At 41.5% G+C, this 25,074-nt stretch overlaps 1 protein-coding gene across 1 annotated transcript in view; it reads left to right on the top strand.

The window, feature by feature from the left end:
* Positions 1 to 23,591, top strand: part of EFHC2 (EF-hand domain containing 2) — a 220,482-nt gene extending 196,891 nt beyond the window's left edge. The window contains exons 14-15 of the mRNA XM_070461814.1: positions 1,953 to 2,058; positions 23,272 to 23,591. Coding sequence (XP_070317915.1) covers positions 1,953 to 2,058; positions 23,272 to 23,373 — 208 coding nt within the window. The 3' untranslated portion in view covers positions 23,374 to 23,591. The remainder of the gene's footprint in view (positions 1 to 1,952; positions 2,059 to 23,271) is intronic.
* Positions 23,592 to 25,074: the final 1,483 nt, after the last annotated feature.

Raw genomic sequence — 25,074 nt, 5'->3', positions numbered from 1 at the left:
CCTACTCAAGAGTATTAGGGAATACTTTTCTTCGAGGCACCATGCTAAAGGAAAGCTTCTTACAAAACATCTTTCATTGATTGAGTTTTAGTTCATCTCCCCCAAAACAGGCAAATAAAAGACATAGTGGTCCTGCATTTTGGCTACAAACTATTCCATAAACAGATCATGTCCTTTCAATGAGTTCAAATGACAAGTGAGCCAGAATTCACAGGCTAAACGGTGGTAGGGGGCAGCATGTTGGAGCTGTCTCCCAGAATCCTTGGCCAAAGAAAATGTACACAAAGAAATGACTGAATTCCCTTTCCCCTGTTCTGGTCTCTCTGTTTATTCTGCTTTGTTTAGGTTGATGAGTCTATGTAACTTCATCATGTAACATTTCATTTATTGCTGCTAATTTTTATTAGTTTATAAATGTGAGCTATTCTTAATGCTTGGAAAAAAAGCCTTTTGACCGATTATGAGTTATTTTTTTCCTGTTTCTGTTATCACTGAGTTTTCTTATAGTTAATTATCCTCTGTTCATCTTTGCAATAGTAACTTGCACACCTCACTTGCTGGTTGGGTGCAGGGGGGAGCATGTTGAGTTAGAGGTGCTGAGAGAAGGGCAGGAACCTGGAGCAGGATGCTTGGAACAATGCCTTAGTGACCATCTTTGTTTTGTTCTTCTTCCAAAAATCATGTTACATAACCAGTATATAGTTAGCCTTAGAAATTGGCAGAATGTGGTCAAATTCAGAATAGGTAGCATTGAGGTATTACAATAAGAAGTACTCTGTGTTGGGGACATTGTAGCAATTGCCTTGAAAATTTGAGGTCTTAATGGCCAAAACTCTATTATGGTTAAGAATAAATTTATGACAATGTCTATAATTAGGAAATAGTAGTCAACTAGATTAGTTATTTTTGACCTATAGCTTTATGATGCAGGTTAATCATTTGTGTTTTTTTGTTTTCAAAATGAAAATGGACTTAAGTTTTCCTGATTATAAATTTAAAAGAGTTCAAATGATACAGAAAAGTCTAAAGAAAAAGCAACAATTATAATCTCTCTGCCAAAGATAGCTATTCTTAATACTTCTGTGTATTGTTACTGGGCTTTTTAAATGCTGTTTTGTACAAATACAAACCTAAAGTGAAATCATAACTCTGCATTCTATTTTATAACCTCCTTTCCACTCAACAATATATTATTAACATATTTTCATGATAACATATATGGATCTATTGTTGTAGTTAAGTCGCTCAGGCATGTCTGACTCTTTGCAACCCCATGGACTGCAGCATGCCAAGCTTTCCGTCCTTCATCGTCTCCCGGAGTTTGCTCAAACTTATGTCTATTGAGTTGGTGATGCCATCCAACCATCTCATCCTCTGTCACCCCCTTCTTCTTGTGCCTTCAATCTTTCCCAGCATCAGGGTCTTTTCCAGTGAGTCAGCCCTTCCCATCAGGTGGCCAAAGTATTGGAGTTTCAGCTTCAGCATCAGTCCTTCCAATGAATATTCAGGGTTGATTTCCTTTAGGATTGACTGGTTTGAGCCCCTTTCAGTCCAAGGGACTCTCAAGAGTCTTCTCCAACACCACGATTTGAAAGCATCAGTTCAGCATTCAGCCTTCCTTATGGTCCAACTCTCACATCCATACATGACTACTGGAAAAACCATAGCTTTGACTTGATGAACCTTTGTTGGCAATGTAATGTCTCTGCTTTTTAATATGCTATCTAGGTTGGTCATAGGTCCTGGGGATACTTTGGTGAATTGGATGTGTGAGGTCTCTGCTCTCAAAGAGTTTACACCCTGGAGGGTTAGAACCAAAATATAAAGTAATAAGAAATAAGAAAAATATCAGTATTGAAGCACTTTAATATTATGTTTTCATGGTGGATTTAAGCTGACATTTTGGTCCTGAATTCTACAGATTGACGCAAATCATATAATTATATTTTTAGGTTTGAAGACAGTGAAAAGCAAATAAATTACGAGTCATTTGTCTGTGCCCTGAACTGGAGAGTGAATCCAGTGCCTGAATTGGAAGTGGTATCATACATTAAAGAGGTAAAATTAGCAATAATATCTGTTTTAGGAACCAGCCATAGCTACCTCCCTTGCGTTTTTAACATCCTTTATCTTAAAATTATTTTTCAATGTAGAATATTAACATCAGTGCTTTTGGAAAGAGCACTGTGTATTTCTGAGTATTTGTGTTAAAGGCTAATTCACTTTCCATGCTGAGCGAACATCTGCTGTATAAGAGCGTGATTTTTCTTATGCAGCTGAATGTTTTTTAACCTAAGTCACACCCAATTATATGGAAAATAGGATAATAGGTTACAGTTATAAATAGATATAAACACTGTTATCAGGGGATTCTGGTAATATCATCATAAACCACAAGAGCAAACCTAAAATGGTGCATATGTCAAGAATCCCGAGTGTGTCTGAGGTGGTGCACACAGGTTTGCCTTGGGTGAAGCAATGTTGTATGGAAATACATATTTCCTAGTGGGGCCAAATTCGAAATAGAAATTCAGTAGAAAAATGCTTGGTTAGGGAAAACAAAGTTCTTGTGATCAGATGATGCTCTCAACATTGTGGAATTGTCTGAATTCTCTAAGATCTCTTTGGACCAATTGTCTTTAAGGAGTGAGTGGGTGGGTGGCGGTTTGTTTATGTTTTAACATGCTCCAGAAATTGATTTTCTTGGGAAAGTCCCTTGATAAAGCAAATGTCATGTGGTCGATACTCTCAGAAAGGAGGCATTTATTCCTCCCCGTCTCTGCTGACCAGCTCATTCTGGCCTGAACTGGTCTAGTGCCCTTGGGGAGTTCCCTCAGGCATGCAGCTCTTCTGGAGTGTCAGGCAGCCTTAGAACCCCCAGATGCTGGGGAAACACTGGTAGACTTTGGAGTTAAACTTGAATTCTGGCCCTGCCGTTTGATTAGCTCAGTGACTTCGGGGATAGTTACTTAACTCATTAATGTATGAATTTAATTCTCAGGCAAATCACATTTAAGTATCCACTCTCAGCAGTTTTGGTGCTGTGTCCTGAGGTCTAGAGACAGTCATTTTTGCTACCTTGAGGAGGGTCAGGGGGACAGGAAGTCTTAGAGGAGGTGACACTGGAAATTCCGATGATGAGTAGTAAGAGTTAGATAGGAAGAGTGGCATGGTATACCCAGTGGTCTTCCCAACAGAGGCTCTAGGGCAAGGGGCAGCATGATTCTTGGTCAGAACCAGGAAGAATTGGTGTGTCTGGGATAAAGCCACAAAGGGGGAGGAGAGGAGAGGGATGAGGCTGGAGATAACCTCATGGGTGAGGTTTGCATATCATTCTGCAGAGTCTGGAGACCATGAACAAATGTCCAGGAAGAGAGTGACGTGATTAAGTATACCCTTTAAAGGGCCCTTGCTCTGGTTGAGCAGTGGGTAGATTGGAGAGAGGACAAGGAGACAAGCAGACCCCTTAAGAGACTCTTTGATGATGCATCATCACCATAGCAACAGCACACACTTAAAGCATTTACTGTGTGTCAGGCTGTCTTCTAAGACCTCAAAATCTGTTTGCTCATTTAATCCTCAGAGCAACTTTCTGAGGGTAGATACTTTTATCATTCCCATTTTAGAGTTGAGGAAGTTAGAACAGCCAGTGTATGGTAGAGTGAGAATTTTAACTCAGATCTGTTTTACCACAAAGAATGAAAAAGGAAAAGAATCATTTAAATATAATTATTATTGAAGATACTGGATTTAATTCACTAAAGTTCAAGATACTGTCACAAAAACAGTCATAAAAACTGTCACCAAAAAAAAAATACTGTCATTTGGTAACCTTTTAAGTGCTAACCGCTCAATTGTGTCTGATTCTTTGCGACCTCATGGACTATAGCCTGCCAGGCTCCTCTGTCCATAGAATTTTCCAGATAAGAAAACTGGAGTGGGTTGCCATTTCCTCCTCCAGGGGATCTTCCTGACCCAGGGATCGAACCTGTGTCTCCTGCATTGCAGGCAGATTCTTTATCATCTGAGCCACCAGGGAAGTCTCTCTTAATTTCTTAGCCACACAAATATGTAATTTTTACATGTAAAAAGAACAATGATGGATAGAGTTTATGTTCTACCTTTTCATTTAATGTTACAGTATTCTGTGTTGGATAGCATCCATTTGTCCAATTGGGACTTTGCTCCAGCCCCGTCTACCCTAGGCCTCTGATCTTTGTGAGCTTCATCAGTGGGTCCCCTAGCCCTCTGGCCTCCAGTTGGGGGAGCTATTGGGATGCACCAGCAGGAGAGTGGAGGGTGGGAGGAGAAAAAAGTCATCTCCCTCCCTGACTGCCTCCTCCTCTAAGGTCCACAGCACCTGTCTGGAGTTTCTCTCCGTGTAGCTGCAACCACCCTCACATGCCCCTTGAGCCTCAGGTCGTGGTAACGGCTCCTTGAGGGTCTGGAGGATCCCTTGTTGGTTTTCCTGAACACTTCCCACAACTTTGTAAATAGTCATTTTATTAAGTTTTTCTAAATTTGCACAGTCTGCGTATATCCTCTATTTCTTTGGTTATCCTGAATGATACACATGCTTTTTTTTGCTAGTTAGCAACTACCTTTGTTTGTTTGTTTTTCTTCTCACTTTCTCCTTTTCTCCTTTTCTATTCCACCCAATCCATCACCCAAATGTTTGCCTGTGTGTTGGGGTTTCATCATTTTAATGCACAGAAGTATAATTGTACCACATGCATTTTAGCTGCTGTGTGTTTTTCTTAATTGTACACCATGGGACATTTCTTTAGTTTAATATGTGTAGACCTAAGCCATTCTTTAATACTATAGTATGAGTATGGAATAATTTATTCATCCATTTCTCTATCACTAGGCATTCACGTTATTTTTACATTTTTGCCTCTGAAAATATGTGGTATCTTATTGCTTTAATTTTTATTTTCCTGATGACTGTTGAGTTTGAATGAAATTTAATTATCTTTTGGTACTACAACCTACAGTAAGAAAGACATTTTTTTCCATAGCAACCCAGCATGCACATATACAATAGAACAAACGTTTCATGAAACAATATTATTCTAACTACATGCAATGATATATGGTCTTTCTTTTCTTTCCTCCCTATTTCCTTTCTTTCTCCCCACCTTCTTTCTTTCTTTTGAATATAGTCCCTTACCCACTAAATTGATTGAAGGACCTGCAAAAGGATTACCACCTACATTGGAAGGAGAGTCAGTGTGGAAAAGCCAAAAATCTACTTTCTCTTTAGCCACCCCTCCCCCATTTCATCTTTTACCTACTCTGTCTGCTGGGATAGTTATTGAGCAGTGGGCCTCGGGTTCTTCAGAGAGATCATGTGGAACAGAAGGTCTGGAATCATAGGAAGCTGAACTCAAATCCTTAGCTCTATGATTGACTAACTGGGTCACTTCATTTAAGTGAGTTAACCTTTCAAGTTTCCCCATCTCAAAAATGGAAGTAAAAGTAGTGCTTATGTCAGTATACATGAGACAGTTAGCACAATACCTACCCCACAGTAACGACTTACATGGTGGCTGTTACTATTGTTTGTAAAATGGCGATGTCTTAAGTCCTGAAGTCAGGGGGCTGGGCCCTGAGCTGTCAAGTTCTAAAGCTAAGATCAGTGATTCTATCCTTAAAGGTAAGAGTTAGAACAGCTACAGAACAGGCATGTAGCATCCGAAAGGGTCTGTGCTTCAGCAGTAAGTAGACTCTTCCGGTTGTTAACTCATTTATGGTGAGAAGAACTTTACTCTTAGGGTCTCTTATCATCCCACAGGACCAAGCCTGGAAACAGTTCAATCTTCATGAAACATTTGGAAGGAGCCATTCTTTTTCAGCCAGTGTAGAAATAGAAGGAAGAACATAGATATAAAATGACACCTGACCGATTTAACCTTTAGTGAGAACTTAACTAAACTGCAGAGTCTGAAGCACTCTGGTACTCCTAAGCTTGTTATCATTTCATTAAAGAGGATATTAGATAACCTGGGAATGTTACCGGTGAGTCTGTAATCTATATGAAAAGAGGTCCTGTGGCTGGGTTGACCATAATATTGCATAGTTCAGACAGCAGAAAGCCATGAAGAGTGTAGTATCTCCCGAACCATACAAGTGTACATAGTGTTAATATCTAATAACGCCCTGAGACACAGTGGGTCAGAGCTATGTCACAGGTTGTCTTCTCCAGGAAGCAGATGGAGTTTAATGTGAAGGATGTTAATTTGGAAATGTCCTTGGTATCAATACCTATGGGAGGGAGAGGGGGACATAGGAGTGGACAGAGGGAGAATTGAGCTTTGATGCAGATCCAAAGGCAGCCTTTGCTGGTCCACAGGGAACTCTGGAGCTAGAATGGCTTCTCAGAGCCATCCTGAGTTAGTTAGGCCAAAATGACCTGGACTTTATCCCTGTGTGTTGGTTTAGAAAGGGTAAGTGAAGTTCAGTCACTCAGTCGTGTCTGACTCTTTGCAACCCCATGGACTGCAGCACACCAGGCTTCCCTGTCCATCACCAACTCCCAGAGCTTGCTCAAACTCATGTCCATTGAGTCAGTGATGCCATCCAACCATCTCATCCTCTGTCATCCCCTTCTCCTCCTGCCTTCAATCTTTCCCAGCATCAGGGTCTTTTCCAATGAGTCAGAAATTGAGTTAGAAATGAGTTAGAAAGGGTAGTGTGGCTCTTTGCAGTCAAGACAGCTCTGTAGCTGAAGCAATCCCTGAAGGGTCTTCTAGAGGCTGGACCACCAAGTCCTTACTCAGGAGCATTCTAGATGGATCATGTCTTGGCAGCCAACCACTCTTGATTGTTCTTGGTATGAACTGGGGGCCTGGCCTGTGGCACAGCCTTCTGTATGCACCTGCTCCTCTGTTACTCTCTGAGCTTTCACCTGTGGCAGGGAACTGACATGCTAGAAGATGCCATGGTTATAGAAGAGGAAGTAGTTATGCTTGAGGAGTTGGACCACTCAGGCAAAGAAAACCTCTCACATAGAGCTTTGGGGATTGCCAATACTTAGAGAGTCTACTGTAGCCAAAACACTGAATGTGGGACTTTAGGACTTTAGGACAAGATCCCCCAGGTTGTAAAAGTGACCCAGCCTTGATTGTGACGCGACAGATTAAAGTTCTGTTGAGAACACAGAATGGCAGGCTGAGCTCCTGTGTGGAAGCGTGGCCGTGGTGGAGGCCAGCAGTGGGGCAGCTGCATGCTTCCCCCAGTGTATGAGCTGGACAAGTCAGCTCTGGCTGAAGTTCCAGAGGTATCATAAACACCTCTCTAGAAGTTACTGGCACCAGCCACCATTCAGAACCTGGGTGGGTTACTATGCTCTTGGGCTGATCATTGTCCACTTAACAGGGTGTCTTCCCTGAATGGGGATCTTACTGGAAAATGAAAAGAGACTGTGAAGCTGATGAAAGCTAGGCAGGTCCCAGTACTAGATTCAGCACCAGTTCTGTTTGCATCATCATGAATGGATAGGGTGGATGGTAGGGGTGGGGATTTGGGACACCTTCCCAAGCTTGATTAGCTGCAGTGAATGGGAGCAGCGAGGGACCAGAAAAAGAGGAACAGGACCATGAGCTTTAGCCAACCAGAAGCTAAGTAGGGGAGTGGTCTGCTACACAAGACTAGGGATTGGAAGGGCAGCACATCAGGGAGCTCTAGCAGGGAGGCTCCCCAAACAGGGAGCACAGTGCTGGGGAATCCTGGGGTTAGGACTGTTGAACAACCAGAGGGGGCCTGTCAGCAGGCTTGAACTAAAACCTTCAGCCCTGGCCAGGGGAAAGAGCAGGCTGAGGCCCTATACCACTGAGGTTCTAGCTCGAGATTCACAGCTCTCATAAAGGAGTCGGGGTATGGATTTAATACAGGGGCTATTGACAGAGGAGTATGTAGGGTCAAGGGAACCAATTCGGACAGTGAAGTGCTCAGGGCCTAGCCGAAGTGGGAAGCCTTTACCCTCCCTAGGTCTGGAGAAGCAGGGAAGGACTGGTCTTATTGGAGCCCAGTAGAAGTGCTGGAGCAGTGGCAGCAGGTAGGAAGAGAGCAGAGAGGAGGAAGTGGAATCCATATCCCTATCTCTCGCTGCTTCTCATTGGCTGGACCCAGCCGGAAGGTAGAAAACGAGGACACTCAAGAAGTGGTGCAGTCTACAAAGGTCAGCTTCCCAGGGCAGAGAGCTTGGTGTGAAGGGCAGAAAATGGCCTTGGGGGACAAATGGAGAAAGAGCCAGCATAGTCTGTTACCAGAGTAAAGACTTGTGCTCTGGTGAGCAAGCGTCACAGCCAATGTTTAAGGCCAAGTCCAGACTAACAGCTCCTGAAGCTTGGTCTGCTGGATGTCAGGACTGGTCCCTCTGACTCCAATAGAACTCACCTATATGTGATCCTAACATAGCATCAGCTGATAGAACTGGGGACCAACTACAAAAAAGCAGAATTCTCAGAGAGGACCGTGGTCGTAGCTAACCCAGCTTTGATTTGGTGAGAACTTTCCCTGTGTGAATGGGTGGAAACTTATTGTCACCCACCAGGGCTGCTGACTGTGGCCTGTAGCCTGGATTCTCAGGAGCTGCCTTGGCCAGCCTCTGTCTGGCCCCCACCTCAGCCTTTGGAGGTAATTTAATTCTCACTCTATTGTGTGACTATCTATGGTCTCAGCATGTTGCCTGGAGCTGTCACGGCCTAGAGACCCCAATTCCATTCTATTGTGCTTGCTCACAGATGGTAGCTGTAAAACTGGCAAAAGAGGTCCCACTGTTTAGAGCCTGCCTGGTTAATCTCAGAAGTCACATTTTAAAAAATAACGCTAAATTGGATCTCATATAAACTTTATAATTCACACTGTGTGACTGGCATCTTACCTTTGGACATTTCTGAGAAAAATTGGATGTGGCTTCTTTTTATGCGCACTGGCACTGCAGAAACATTAGCAATTTGCTCTGAAGTTTTCTCTTGTCATGACAGGATGATATATAGCCTTGGTATTGGAGAATAGGGAACAGTAAGGGTACACCTTGGTATCTGTCTTTGGACACCTCACTTCTTAAAGATCTTTTGGTATTTAGAGGGTGGAATACCCTGTGGCATTTTATTTTCCCAACCATATTGTGGCAATAAGTATCATTACCAATTTATAGATAGGAAGCTAAGACTCAAAGGCATTCCTAAAGGTCTAGATTATATAGTCAAAGGCTAGTGCCAACTCTTTTAGCAAAGTTATGTCTAATATTTCCGATTGAATTTACAGTTGAAATAAAAGATTATTAACTATTCTCATTGATCTTCCCTGGTGTTGCAATTGATAAAGAATCCGCTTGCAATGCAGGAGACCCAGGTTCAATCCCTGGGTCAAGAAGATCCCCTGGAGAAGGGAACAGATACCCACCCCAGTATTCTTGCCCAGAGAATCCCCATGGACAGAAGAGAAGAGCCTGGTGGTACAGTCCATGGGGTCGCAAAGAGTTGGACATGATTGAGCAGCTAGCACTTTCAGTCATTCTCATTAGATTTAAAAAATAACTGGTAAACACATACAAAGCAATGACCTAGTAGGGAACAATACTGCCAGAATCCACTGTCATTTAAAAGGTTTGGTGATGCCTACTAGAATTGTATAAATAAGCTTATCACTAAAACTAAAAAAACTCATGTCTCCTTGAAAACTTTGCTTGCCCTGTAATGCAATTTCAAGAAAAGGTTTTCTTGTTTAACAACTTTTAGCTACACTCACACAGTTGACAACTCTATTGGAGCTTGGTGTAGGGCAAAGAAATGCAGTTGTGAAATACTGGCATTATAGTAAAGACAGAAATGGATAGAAACATAAACAAGTCTCCTGGTTTTATATATGAGATTTTCCTTATGTCATTAGAATGCCCTTGATTATCTTAGCAAGTATTTGTAAAATTTCTTCCTCAAATTAATTTCAATTTAATTTGCTGAAATTTAATTGTTTTTATGATTTCTGTCAACTTAATTTGATTATTTCCGAGGTCATGACAACCTAGTAGAAGAAAGAAAATCCAAGAAAGCAGCAATACAGCACTGGATTTTTCTACAAATTCATAGATAAAAAACGTCCCTTTTTTTTTGATTGAGCAAAGGGGGAGTAATAGAGTGAAATCACTAACATGACTCTAGCAGCCTTACATTTGGGAGGAATAAAAATAACCTTGTTTCAGTGAAGCGTGGAATTTAATTGGCTCTCGATCTTTTTCCCGCATGCATCTGGTGGCCAGTACTACAGTAGAAAATTTTAAGCTAGAAGGAGACATAATCCAATTAAATTTCCTTTTAAAAATGTCAAAGCAAATAAATCCAGGGCCTATGAGCTCACACACAGCTTTGCTGTTCTCACTGGGCAGCTGCTGTTTACTGGGTTTCTATCCAGTGCCATCTTTGCTTCCCATTTCAAGGATATGTGGTTTTACAGATTGGCAGCTACCTTTTTTTTTCACCATTGATGAGCAAGTAATTTATTGCCAACTTCTCTGACATCTTAAGTAGCTCCAGTGACAGCCAGATTGAAAGATGTCATGGGGCCCTCTTGCAGACAATGATTTCCAGCCATTTTAGAGTCATGATTTTGTATTACTGTTGAATTTCACTCTGCATCTCGTAGTTCTTCCTTCTTCCAGAAAATGCTATGTGGCACATACTGTTTACGCTCCAGATTACACTGAATTCTGCTTTGAGATTTGGGTACTGTCTCTGGAGTTATCTGGCAGTCACACTGGAGACTCTGGATCCATCCACAGTTTGTCAAGAAGTTGCTTTGTTCCAAGCTGTACCGGGACTTTCATATTCATTCTATTAATTTTGATAAATGCAAAATTGCATACTATCTTTGTTTGACTTCCTCTGCAAGCTGACTCAGAGACAACAGATTTGCGTATAAATAGTTTTTTGGACAAAGTGAAGGGAATGCTAGCAAGGGAGCAGGAAAGTGAGAAATGGAAGAGCAGAAATATAAGGCATATTATCAAACCAGTAAAAATGGGAATGACTAGGACTTAATATCTATGGGAAACGCAGGGATCCAGTAACCTGATGTGTACATCAGAGTTATCCCCTCCATCAACTCCTCTCAGTCATCGTTTGACAGCTGCTGCTGAAGTGGGGGCAAATAATGAATTTGCAGGCACTTGTGGCACACCACATGTGCGTGCAAAGTCACTGCAATCTTGTCCAACTCTTTGTGACCCCATGAACTGTAGCCCTCCAGGCTCATCTGCCCATGGGATTCTTTAGGCAAGAATACTGGAGTGGGTTGCTGTACCCTCCCTCCAGGGGATCTTCCCAACCCAGGGATTAAACCCGCATCTCTTGTGTCTCCTGCGTTGACAAGAGGGTTCTTTACTACTAGCGCCACCTGGGAAGCCCCTGTGGCATGTCACAGAGACAGCCAAAGCAGGCCCCAAAGGCCAAAGGGGAGCTCTCGGGCAGAGGAACAGGTGCTGATGGTTGGAGGTTAGGTTGGTGTGCGCCAAAGTGGACAGGGGGAGAGGATCAGGAGGGGTAATGGCAGAACATCTGATACATACAGGTATTTAAGATTCTGATCCTGCACCTTTAGGCAGCCTGTTTTACAGAAACACAAGCAGGCTTATCCTCATCCAGAATAGGAGGGATTGACTGCTGTGGATGAACTGTCCTGTTGTAAAATCACCATGCAATTATTTCCACTTAAAACTTATGTGTGGTGCTGGGAAACAATATAATCTGAAGTTTTCTTCAAATTTTGTAGCGTGGGATGAATAGAAGGTCAGGGAGGACAAAGAATATTTTTAACTCACTGCCCAGTCATAAATATTATGTAACGATTGGAACATTTGCAGATTTATTAGAACAATTAGGCAGTGGTAGCGAGGGGATTTCTCATGTTACCAAGTGAAAGAAAATGAAGTCGCTCAGTCATGTCTGACTCTTTGCGACCCCATGGACTGTATAACCTACCAGGCTCCTCCATCCATGGGATTTTCCAAGCAAGAGTACTGGAGTGGGTTACCATGTTTACCAAAGACCTCTTTAAAAGAGATTGGCCGTGTGATTCCTTTCAGTTCAGTTCAGTTACTCTGTAGTATCCAACTCTTTGTGACCCCATGGACTGCAGTATGCCAGGCTTCCCTGTCCATCACGAACTCCCAGAGCTTACTCAAACTCATGTCCCTAGAGTCAGTGATGCCCTCCAACCATCTCATCCTCTGTCATCACCATCTCCTCCTGCCTTCAGTCTTTCCCAGCATCAGGGTCTTTTCCAATGAGGCAGTTCTTCCCATCAAGTGGCCAAAGTATTGGAGCTTTAGCTTGAGCATTAGTCCTTTCAATGAATATTCAAGAGTGATTTCCTTTACAACTGACTGGTTGGATCTCCTTGCTGTCCAAGGGACTCTCAAAAGTCTTCTCCAACACCAGAGTTCAAAAGCATCAATTCTTCAGTGCTCAGCTTTCTTTATAGTCCAACTCTCACATCCATACATGACTACTGGAAAAACCATAGCTTTGACTAGACAGACTTTTGTTGGCAAAGTAATGTCTCTGCTTTTTAATATGCTGTCTAGGTTGGTCATAGCTTTTCTTCCAAAGAGCAAGCGTCTTTTAATTTCATGGCTGAAGTCACCATCTGCAGTGATTTTGGAGCCCCCAAAAATAAAGTCTGTCACTGTTTCCACTGTTTCCCCATCTATTTGCCGTGAAGTGATAGGACTGGATGCCATGGTCTTAGTTTTCTGAATGTTGAGCTTTAAGCCAACTTTCGCACTCTCCTCTTTCACTTTCATCAAGAGCTTCTTTAGTTCTTCTTAGCTTTCTGCCATAAGGATGGTGTCATCTGCATATCTGAGGTTATTGATATTTCTCCAGGCAATCTTGATTCCAGCTTCTGCTTCATTCAGTGTGGCACTTCGAATGATGCACTCTGCATATGCAGGTCAAGAAGCAGTTAGAACTGGACATGGAATAACAGACTGGTTCCAAATTGGCAAAGGAGTACATTAAGGCTGTATCTTGTCACCCTGCTTATTTAACTTATATGCAGAGTGATTCCTTTAGGTGGACCCAATTACAGACAAAATTATGAGGAAGGTACTTTTGCCCTCTACTTTATTAATGCCCCATTCCCCTGAGTTTCTTAAATGTTATGTCCTGCTTCCTTCATCCTTTGGATCCCAACTTGATTACTGTTAGTCCATTTAAACTAGTACTGTGAACATCTGTCTGAAATTGGGGGGTAGTTGCAATTCTGGTACCAATTCCAATGTGTGTTTTCCCCCATACCAAGCAGTTCTCAGCACCAGCTGAGTCTCCTACAGGTCAGCTCAATTCTAATACTGTCTACCTGGAAATAGTATCAGATCCCACAGGCTAAGGGCTCAGTCCCACAGGACTAACTCTTCTCCTTCCAATGTCATTTGCAAGTCCAAGTTGTCACCTGTGCTTCTGACCAAAGGGCTATGGATTGGAAGTTCCCATGTCCTCCTCCTTAAGTGAAGTTACTCAGTTGTGTCTGACTCTTTGTGATTCCATGGACATAGCCTACCAGGCTTCTCCGTCCATGGGATTTCCCAGGCACGAATACTGGAGTGGGTTGCCATTTCTTTCTCCAGGGGATCTTCCCAACCCAGGGATCGAACCTGGGCCTCCCACATTGTAGACAGATGCTTTACCATCTGAGCCATACTTGAGTCTTTGTCTTGTTCCTTGGGTTTGAGTAATTTGCTTGAGCTGCTCACATAACTCAGAAAAAACTTACTTACTAAATAACCTGTTTATTATGAAAGGATATAAGTCAGGAATGGCTTCCCAGGTAGCTTCCCAGTGGTAAAGAATATGCCTGCCATGCAGGAGACTCGGGTTCAATCCCTGGGTTGGGAAGATCCCCTGGAGAAGTAAATGGCAACCCACTCCAGTATTCATTGCCCGGGAAATCCCGTGGACAGAGGAGCCTGGTGGGCTACAGTCCGTAGGGTCTCAAACAGTTGGACACGACTGAAGTAACTAAACATCATAAGTCAGGAACAGGCAGATGGAGGAGAAAGGCATGAAGCACAGTGTAAGGCAAGGGCGCAGAGTTTCCATTCCCACTCTGGGTTCAACTACTCTCCCCACACCTCCACATGTTCACCAACGTGGAAACTCTCCAAACCCTGTACGTTTGGGGTTTTATGGAAGTTTCATTAAAAAGACATGATTGACTAAATTGTTGGCTGTTGGTGAATGAAGTCACTCTTCAGCCCCTTGCCCCTGCCCTGGAGGTATGGGGTGGGGAGTGGAGGTGGGGCACTGAAATTTCCAACCCTCCAATCATGTGGTTGGCTCCTTTGGCAACCAGCCCCCATCATTAAGGTGCTTTTCCAAAATGTCACATTAACATAAGAAAAGAGACCCTATCACTGTCATCACTTAGGACATTCTAAGAGTTTTAAGCTAGTGGAGGTGATGGAATTCCAGTTGAGCTATTTCAAATCCTAAAAGATGATGCTGTTAAAGTTCTGAGCTCAATATACCAGCAAATATGGAAAATTCAGCAGTGGTTGCAGGACTGGAAAAGGTCAGTTTTCATTCTAGTCCCAAAGAAAGGCAATGCCAAAGAAAGTTCAAACTACCGCACAATTGCACTCATCTCACACACTTGCAAAGTAATGCTCAAAATCCTCCAAGCCAGGCTTCAATAGTACACGAACCGTGAACTTCCAGATGTTCAAGCTGGATTTAGAAAAGGCAGAGAAACCAGAGATCAAATTGCCAACATCCGCTGGATCATCAGAAAGCAAAAGAGTTCCAGAAAAACATCTACTTCTGCTTTATTGACTATGCCAAAGCCTTTGATTGTATGGATCACAGCAAACTATGGGAAATTCTTAAAGAGATGGGAATACTGGACCACATCACCTGCCTCCTGAGAACTCTGTATGCAGGTCAAGAAGCAACAGTTAGAACTGGACATGGAACAACAGACTGGTTCCAAATTGGCGAAGGAGTACATCAAGGCTGTATATTGTCACCCTGCTTATTTAACTTATATGCAGAGTACATCATGAGGAATGCTGGTCTGGAGGAAGCACAAGCTGCAATCAAGACTGCTGGGAGAAATATCAATAACCTCAGATATGCAGATGACACCACCCTTATGGCAGAAAGCTAAGAAGAACTAAAGAGCCTCTTGATGAAAGTGAAAGAGGAGAGTGCGAAAGGTGGCTTAAAACTCAACATTCAGAAAATGAAGATCATGGCATCCGGTCCCATCACTTCACGGCAAATAGATGGGGAAACAGTGGAAACAGTGACAGACTTTATTTTGGGGGGCTCCAAAATCACTGCAGACAGTGACTGCAGCCATGAAATAAAAAGACGCTTACTCCTTGGAAGGAAAGTTATGACTAACCTAGACAGCATATTAAAAAGCAGAGACATTACTTTGCCAACAAAAGTCTGTCTAGTCAAAGCTATTGTTTTTCCAGTAGTCATGTATGGATGTGAGAATTGGACTATAAAGAAAGCTGAGCGCTGAAGAATTGATGCTTTTGAACTGTGTTGGAGAAGATTCTTGAGAGTCCCTTGGACTGCAAGGAGATCCAACCAGTCCATCCTAAAGGAAATCAGTCCTAAATATTCATTGGAAGGACTGATGCTGAAGCTGAAATGCCAATACTTTGGCCACTTGATGTGAAGAACTGACTCATTTAAAAAGACACTGATGCTGGGAATGATTGAAGGCGGGAGGAGAAGGGGACGGCAGGATGAGATGGTTGGATGGCATCACTGACCTGGTGGACATGAGTTTGAATAAGCTCCGGGAGTTTGTGATAGACAGGGAAGCTTGGCATGCTGCAATCCATGGGGTCACAAAGAGTTGGACACGACTGAGCGACTGAAATGAACTGAACTGAAGAGTTTTAAGAGCTCTGTGCCAGAAATGGGGATGAAACCAAATATACATTTCTTACTATAAATCACCAGATCATATTGCCAATGTATAAATATTAGGTTCCTCAGGCAGTACAAACTCAGATATTTAGGCAGAAAATGTCATTTCCATCTAGAACCTGGAAAAAAGTGACAAAGGGAAATAAACTTGAGGAAAGTGGTATTGATTTTAGAGAAAGGGCATAGCGGAGCTGGAACCGTCAGGAAAGCATTGTGTAAGCCACAGGGTTTAAAGTGGTCAGAATTATAAGAAATGGACTATTGTTGTTGGGGGTGGGAAACCATTTCTTCCCACCCTTCTAAGTCCTTTTGGCTGGTTGAATAGTTAAAATGAGGTTAAGTTGGATTAACAGGAGCAAAAAAACCCAATTGCTTATATATGGGGAATCCATATAAACGTGAGAGATTCCAAAGACAGGTAAAATGAGGTATAGATGTCATTCTTGACTAAAGGACTGAGGAGAAGGGGTTAGGGGTCTGGGACTGCAAAAGGAAAGGGAAGGAAAGCAATTTCCAGGAAGATGAAAAGAGCAAATGCTTGGTAAAGAAATCTTTGCTGGGCCATGCAGAAACAATGGAACACAGAAAGAAATTTGAACAAGCAGACTTTGCTCAGTTCCTCCCTGTCTACCTTACCTTACATCTGCTCTCTTGGAACAAACCCTTTATCTAAATTCTTTTAGGCAGTTAAGGGGGAGGTAAAAGCTCTTCCTGAGTCTTTTGTTTCTTAAAAATAATCAATTAAAAATAATCCTCATGCCAGAGAGGCACATTTTGGGGTGGCAGATTTTGCTCCCATACATTATTTTTTCATCTTAAGTTGTCCTTAACTTCGAATCTCAGGGCATTTTCCTTGAGTTTCATTTACCCAGGTTTGGCTTGTTGCTAATAAATTTCTCATCTCCAAACTCTTCAGTTGTCATTATTCCAATATAAGTTCTTCTCTTTCTTTTTCTCTTGTTGTTAGGATTTAAATCATGATTTCTTGCTCAAAAATCAAACAAAAATTAAACCAAACAATTCAAAAATTTTGCTGCTGAATAAAGCATGAAGATCTTCTAATACTGACCTGTTTCATGAGAGAAGATAATTTCATTGTAATGTTATATGTTGCATAATGCATTTCTTTTTTGTATTGAAAACTTTTGTTTAAAATAAGTCTATCAGGAAATAGTGATTTTGAATGTACATATTTGTACAATGTTCTTCTATAACATGGTAAAATTAAGAAATACAGTCAGCCCTCCATATCCACAGATTCACCCAACCATAGATCAACAGTATTTGGAAAAAAAAGATCTGGAGAATTCCAAATAGCAAAGCTTGAATCTGCCACACACCAACTATTTACATTGTGTTTACATTGTATTTACAGCTATTTACATGACATTTACATAGTATTAGGTATTTTAAGTAACCTAGAGATGATTTAAAATATACAGGAGAATATGCATAGATTATATGTGAATGCTCCACCATTTTATGTAAGGGACTTGAGCATCCTTAGATTTTAGTATCTGCAGGAGATCCTAGAACCAAGATACTGAGGAACTATTCTATTACTTAAGAGTGAAAATTTCTTAAAGTCTTATAATGAAATTTTTGAGGACATGTTGAATAGTTGAATTGAATGACTTGATCTTAGCCTTCATTGATTAAAAAGACATATATATACACACACACATACACATAACTTGGAAGGAAAATTATGACCAACCTAGACAGCATATTAAAAAGCAGAGACATTACTTTGCCAACAAAGGTCCATCTAGTCAAGGCTATGGTTTTTCCTTTCGTCATGTATGGATATGAGAGTTGGACTATAAAGAAGGCTGAGCGCCGAAGAATTGATGCTTTTGAACTGTGGTTGGAGAAGACTCTTGAGAGTCCCTTGGACTGCAAGGAGATCCAACCAGTCCATCCTAAAGGAGATCAGCCCTGGATGTTCGTTGGAGGGACTGATGTTGAAGCTGAAACTCTAATACTTTGGCCACCTGATGGGAAGAGCTGACTCATTTGAAAAGGCCCTGATGCTGGGAAAGATTGAGGGCAGGAGGAGAAGGGGACGATAGAGGATGAGATGGTTGGATGGCATCACCAACTCGATAGACATGGGTTTGGGTGGACTCTGGGAGTTGGTGATGGACAGGGAGGTCTGGCGTGCTGCGGTTCATGGGGTCACAAAGAGTTGGACACGACTGAGCAACTGAACTGACTGATACACACACACACACGTACACACATATAAAATACACACACATTTTATATATGCACATTCAGACACACAGTGATTTACTACTTTAGGGCATAAGAAAGACATTTCTTGAAGTTCCATGTAGTATGAATTACACAGAATACACCCTAAGAGTTGGTTTAGCCATCATCCATCTGAATAGTCATTTCCTTCTTTACACAGCTGGTTGGGTAGTCTGGGCTCAACCTCCAGCATCCAACCAGAGGCATTTGTGAAAGAGAAGTATAGTGTTCCTTCAAGAATCTCAGTTTTTTCTACTTAACTATCCTTGTTGGAAATGATGGGACTAAATGTAGCCATGTAGGATGAGAGCCAGCTGCTTCTGAATAGGCCCGCTCCTTCCCTGGTATTTGGAGGGTAGCCCAGCAGATAAGCAGAGCTCTGGAGCCCTCAGACTGGGGTTACAGTCCAGACTCCTCCACTTACTGGCAGTTTGACTTTAGACAAGCTACTTAACCCTTCTCTTGCCTCAGTTTCCTTTTCTGTAGATGAGTGTCATAATAATACCTACCTCTTAGGGTTTTCTGCTGTTCTTCAGTTCAGTTCAGTTCAGTCACTCAGTTGTGTCCAACTCTTGGCAACACCATGGACTGCAGCATGCCAAGCTTCCCTGTCCATCACAAATTCCCAGAGTTTACTCAGACTCATGTCCATTGAGTCAGTGATGCCATCCAACCATCTCATCCTGCCATCCCCTTCTCCTCCCGCCTTCAATCATTCCCAGCATCAGTGTCTTTAAATGAGTCAGTTCCTCACATCGAGTGGCCAAAGTTTTGGCATTTCAGCTTCAGCATCGGTCCTTCCAATGAATATTTAGGACTGATTTCCTTTAGGATGGACTGGTTGGATCTCCTTGCAGTCCAAGGGACTCTCAAGAATCTTCTCCAACACAGTTTAAAAGCATCAATTCTTCAGCGCTCAGCTTTCTTTATAGTCCAATTCTCACATCCATACATGACTACTGGAAAAACAATAGCTTTGACTAGACAGACTTTTGTTGGCAAAGTAATGTCTCTGCTTTTTAATATGCTCTCTAGGTTGGTCATAACTTTCCTTCCAAGGAGTAAGTGTCTTTTTATTTTATGGCTGCAGTCACCATCTGCAGTGATTTTGAAGCCCCCCAAAATAAAGTCTGTCACTGTTTCCACTGTTTCCCCATCTATTTGCCATGAAGTGATGGGACCAGACACCATGATCTTCGTTTTCTGAATGTTGAGTTTTAAGCCACCTTTTGCACTCTCCTCTTTCACTTTCATCAAGAGGCTCTTTAGTTCTTCTTAGCTTTCTGCCATAACGGTGGTATCATCTGCATATCTGAGGTTATTGATATTTCTCCCAGCAGTCTTGATTGCAGCTTGTGCTTCCTCCAGACCAGCATTCCTCATGATGTACTCTGAATATAAGTTAAATAAGCAGGGTGATGATATACAGCCTTGACGTACTTCTTTCCCGATTTGGAACCAGTCTGCTGTTCCATGTCCAGTTCTAACTGTTGCTTCTTGACCTGCATACAGATTTCTCAGGAGGCAGGTGATGTGATCTGGTGTTCTCATCTCTTTAAGAATTTCCCACTGTTTGTTGTGATCCACACAGTCAAAGGCTTTGGCATAGTCAATAAAGCAGAAGTAGATGTTTTTCTGGAACTCTTTTGCTTTTTCGATGATCCATCAGATGTTGGCAATTTGATCTCTGGTTCCTCTGCCTTTTCTAGATCCAGGTGTTGACTTAAAATCAAATAGATTGCCAGATACTTCTGCAGCAAAGATGAATTTATTTGCAGTCATCAGAGAATTGCCATGGGGTCCCAAAGAGTCAGACACGACTTAGCTATTAAACAACAACGGCAAGAGAAATGCATTTGGGGGTCTGCAGCTATGGTAAGCCATGTGCAAGTTCCTTCATGGCAAAGGAAGGAGAACATTTGAGAGGAAAAGGAAGTTGGAAAAGCGGTAGCAAACATAGGGTCCATGTCTTTTCATTGGCTGTGTCCTTGCCAGGGAAGAAGAGGAGTTGCTCTTCTTCTCTTGTGTTCTGCTTATAATGAAGGGCATGAAGGCTTCCCCTTCTGGTCTCGTGACTCTATTTAACTGAAGTTTCTGTTTATTGATTTTTTAAACTGAAGCAATTAAATAGCTCAGTATAACACTTAAAAGAATACCTGTCATATAGTGAATAACCAGTAAATTTATAATCATCGTCATCATCAATCATCTCTTAAACTAAGACTTTATGCTTCATAACTGATGCCAGTTCTTGGTGCTCTTCAGATTCTGATTCTGCATCATCATTTTTAATTATCACAGTTTTACATATAACCCATGTTTCAGTGACTTCCACCTCTTTGGTCATTTCTGGAGTTTAGGTCTGTGCTATACAGAACCATGTTTCCAGATATTTACCAGAATCTTTACCTCGCTGTCTTAGGGGTACCTTAAATTAAAATGCCCCAAACTGAGCTTTGTTTCTCCCTATGATCATTATTTCCCAGTTAAAAATGGTTAAAACTTCTCTTCTTTGTGCTTTTTTATTTTCTTTATAATGTTGCCACCCCCACGTCACTCAATTCATGTCTACCCAGAACCTCAGAATGTGAACTTATTTGGAAATGGAATCTTTGTAGATACAATTAAAACACCTACTAAAAGTTAAAATGAGCTCATACTGGATTAGAGTGGCCCCTAAATCCAGTAATTGTTGTCATAAGAAGGCTATGTGATGACAGAGACACACACAGACACACGGAGAATAAGATAGAGGCAGAGAATGGAGTGATGTATCTACAAGCCAAGGAACTCAAAGGATAGCCAGCAACTCCCAGAAGCTGGGAGAGGGGCATGGGACAGTCTCCCTTAGAGTGTCCAGGAAGAACCAGCCCTGCCAGCACCTGGATTTTGGACATCTAGTCTCTTCACGGTGACAGAATGCGTTTTGTGGCTTTAAGCCTCTCAGTTTGTGGTAATTTGTTATGGGAGCCCTAGGAAACTAATACAGACATCGTCAGCTGTTACCAAATTTAGAAGTCTTAGAACCATCCTTATCTGTATTAGTTTATAAGGTCACTGAGCATATTGAATTAGGGGGCCTAACCTGCTCCAGGATGACCACATCGAGCTAATTACATCTGCAATGACTATTTCCAAATAAGGTCACATTCTGAGATATCAGAGGGTTAGGACTCCAACATGTCTTTTTTGAGGGGACACAATTCAACCTATAACTTGACCTCTTTCTTTTATCACCACTTCACATCAATCAGCTTCCAGGTATTGTATGTTCTACTGTGGCAGAGTCTTTCAGATTTAGTTATTCACCCAAGGCTCAGCTGCACTGGTTATGGCATATTCATTTCTCCCGAGGATTATTGCAGTAACCTCCAAAGTGATTGTCCTCCTTCCTTTCATTCTTCATACATCCAATGAGTTACCTAATAAACTTCTAATCCAGTTTTACTGAGGTCCACTCTTGACTTTCCCTAGCCATAGCATAAAGCATAAACTAGCACAGAAGGCCTCAAGTTTGGCCCCGCCTTTTCCTTCCAACTGCCTCTCTTCTTGCTTTGTACTGAGTACCCCAGACCAACCAGGATACTCACCCTTTCTTGAAAATAGATTTTTGAGGTCTCCAGGCCTTTGCTTATACTATTCTCTATGCCTGGAACAGCCTTCATCACTTTAATCCCTGCTGAACTGCTTGCTGCTCAAGACTTCCCTGGTGGCTCAATGGTAAAGAATCCGCCTGCAATGCAGGAGATGCCAGTTCAGTCCTTGGATTAGGAAGATCCCCTGGAGATGTAAATGGCAACCCACTCCAGTATTCTTGCCTGGGAAGTCCCATGGACAGAGGAGCCTGAAGGGCTATAGTCCATGGGGTCACAAACAGCTGGACATGACTTAGTAGCTAAATAACACATCAACAAACTATTCCTCATCCCATAAAGCCCAAGTGAAATATCACTTTCTCAGGTTGCTTCCACATCACATAGAATTATGGAGCCCTTACCTGTATTTCTGTGGTATCTTGTGACTCCAGATACTAATTTGGCACTAGGAAAGATTTAACAGTCCTTATATACAACGATTAACCTTGACAACAGAAATATAGGTAGCTGTAGTTATGGGCTCACCCCCCCCACCCGCCATTGATAATAATATTAGCCATTGCAGGATAAATAAAAGTATATGTATGCCTATGTGTATATAGATTTATATATACAAGATTTTTGAAATCTCCTTGACACGTTTATTATTACATAATTGCATTTTGTTACAAGCCACCTTAACCAAATAATTCTTAAACCTCTTTAGAGTGAAGGTGTTTAGCAAATATATATACACATATATGTATTACATAATATGTGTGTGTGTGTGCACATGCATGCACACACTCAGTCATATCCGACTCTTTGCGAGTCCATGCACTGTAGCCCAGTAGGCTCCTCTGTCCTTGGAATTTTCCAGGCAAGAATACTGGAGTTGGTTGCCATTTCCTTCTCCAGGGGATCTTCCCCACCCACAGATGGAAGCCAGGTCTTCTGCATTGGCAAATGGATTCTTTACCACTGAGCCACCTGGGAAGCCCATGATATATCGTGCATGTGTGGGGGCTTTCTCCACCTGTGTCGTTCTGGGACCAGCAGCATCTTGGGCCATGTTCTTCTCATGGTGATGGCAGAGGTACAAAGGCCAAGCCAAACCATTCTAGCACATTAGGGCCTCTGTCTGGTATATCTGATAGGATGACATAGGCCAAAGCCAGCCATGTGGCCAAATTCATGTCAAAGGGAAAAAGGACTCCTTAGGAAACAGGATTCCATAGAAGGTGCGGCAAATTCACATGGCAAAGAGCACAGTATATATAATTCTAATACAGGGAAGGACAAAGGATCGAGTATAAGAATCCAATCTACTGCAGAGTCCTGATGATCTGAAAGTCAATGAAATGTCTGCTTGGAAAATTTAGCCAAGAGCTTATATAAATGACAAGGAACAAACAATTTGATGTTGCATTTATAAAACTGCACTTTCAAATGTAGTTCTAATTATATCCTTCTTTGTGTTTTTCCCCCAGAGGTGTGAAGATGAGTGGCTTGGGATGCCATCACCTATTCCTGTGAAAGGCGTTTACTATTTAAACCTTTTAAAGGATGTGTTTGGCTTAGAGGAGGAGTAACCTTGCAGTTTTGGTTAACTTCCTTTGATTTCCTGATTTCCTGCTTTAATTTTTGCCAAGTTTATTTCAGCAGATATAATTCCATTAAAAACAAAAGAGACAAGGTTCATGTTGAATTAAAATCCATATTCCAAAATTAATCTCCTTTTGTCATCTCAGGTTTTCAGAACCTCATATTGCTGATGTACCTGCACTATTAAAAATGCCATTTAAAGAAACATTGAGCATTTGTATTATATGCGTGATGTATTGATACCAAGAATCTTACAGTAATTTTCAATCCAATGTAATTTGATTCATTACAGCACAAAAAGAAAATGACTTTTGACAGCTATATAAGACAATATAAAATCAAGTTATATCAGAACAATAAGTTGTGATTCTATTAAACATTTTTTGAAATCTTTTTGACAGACACTTATTACTTACATAATTAAACTTTTTAGCAACTCACCTTTTCAAAATAATCCTTAAACCTCTGTAGACTGAAGGTATTAATTTTTTCTGAAATTAACAAAGCTACAAGAAGAAAAAAGACCCCTCCCCTACAACATACAGACACACACACACACAAAATTTGACAAAGTAAAATATATGCAGTTATTTTTTTTAACTTACACAATTTAGGAATATATTGTTGTTGTTTAGTCACTAAGTTGTGTCTGACTCTTTAGTGACCCAACAGACTATAGCCCACCAGGCTCTTCTGTCCATGGGATTTCCCAGGCAAGAATACTGGAATGGGTTGATTCATGTGTATATAACTATAGTATGACCAAAACTGTATTATGTCTGAAATATTTAAGGATGTGAATGTTGAGGGTCCTGAGAGGTTTTTTTTTGGTTCATCATGTACACATACATAACCACCCAGAGGTTTTAATATTCTAAGACTGTAACATGTTTCCCTTTTGCTTTTCTCTAGTTCTCTTTATCTTCTAGGACTGTACATTATGAGTCTCAGCAGAACTTTTGTCGTGTAGTGTACATTTGATTACACCTCATAATCACGGACCTCTGGGAATTCACTGTGAGGAGTTTGTCTCAATCTACCCCGTTCTTCAGTGTTGGTTGCTGAGTATCATAAACCCAGTTGCCTGGTGTTTTTAGACGATGGAAGCCTGTGGAGAAGGGTCTTTGACACTGACCCAGGGACTGCTCTGAGACTAGGAAGAGGAACTGACAGCATCTCAAGGGCCCCTTCTATCTTCTTATTCTTTCACTCTACGTTTGCAGTGTTTTGCCTAGAAATGAGCTGGCTTCTTGACACTCAGATACACCATTTTGCTTGACAACAATGACTGCTTCATTTTTAAAATTTGAAGTTCATCAGTAAACCATTTCTATATATAAACCTAGGATAGTTCTCCATGTGCCATTGTTAAAATAGATCCCATAGGATTTTCCAATAAACTAGAATACTCAATTTATATACTAGAACCATTTACCCATAAAGTCTAATTTTGACTACTTGATTTTTGTCCCAGGTTGTTTTTTTTTTTTTTTAAGACAGCTGACAGTGCCAAGCTATTTTGTCACTTTTCGATTTTCCATTCCCCAGAGAGCAAGCTTTTAGAAGGATGACACTTTCCTGGAACTTTTCGGGCTGACACATCCGTCACTTACCTATTCAACTCTTCAGTCAGTTGTCTTTCCCTCGAGATTTTAAATATGTAGATAATTTAGCCCTGGTACAGGCTT

Source organism: Odocoileus virginianus, chromosome X, assembly GCF_023699985.2.
Source record: "Odocoileus virginianus isolate 20LAN1187 ecotype Illinois chromosome X, Ovbor_1.2, whole genome shotgun sequence".
Lineage (NCBI taxonomy): Eukaryota > Metazoa > Chordata > Mammalia > Artiodactyla > Cervidae > Odocoileus > Odocoileus virginianus.
This window is presented reverse-complemented; position numbering and strand designations above follow the sequence as displayed.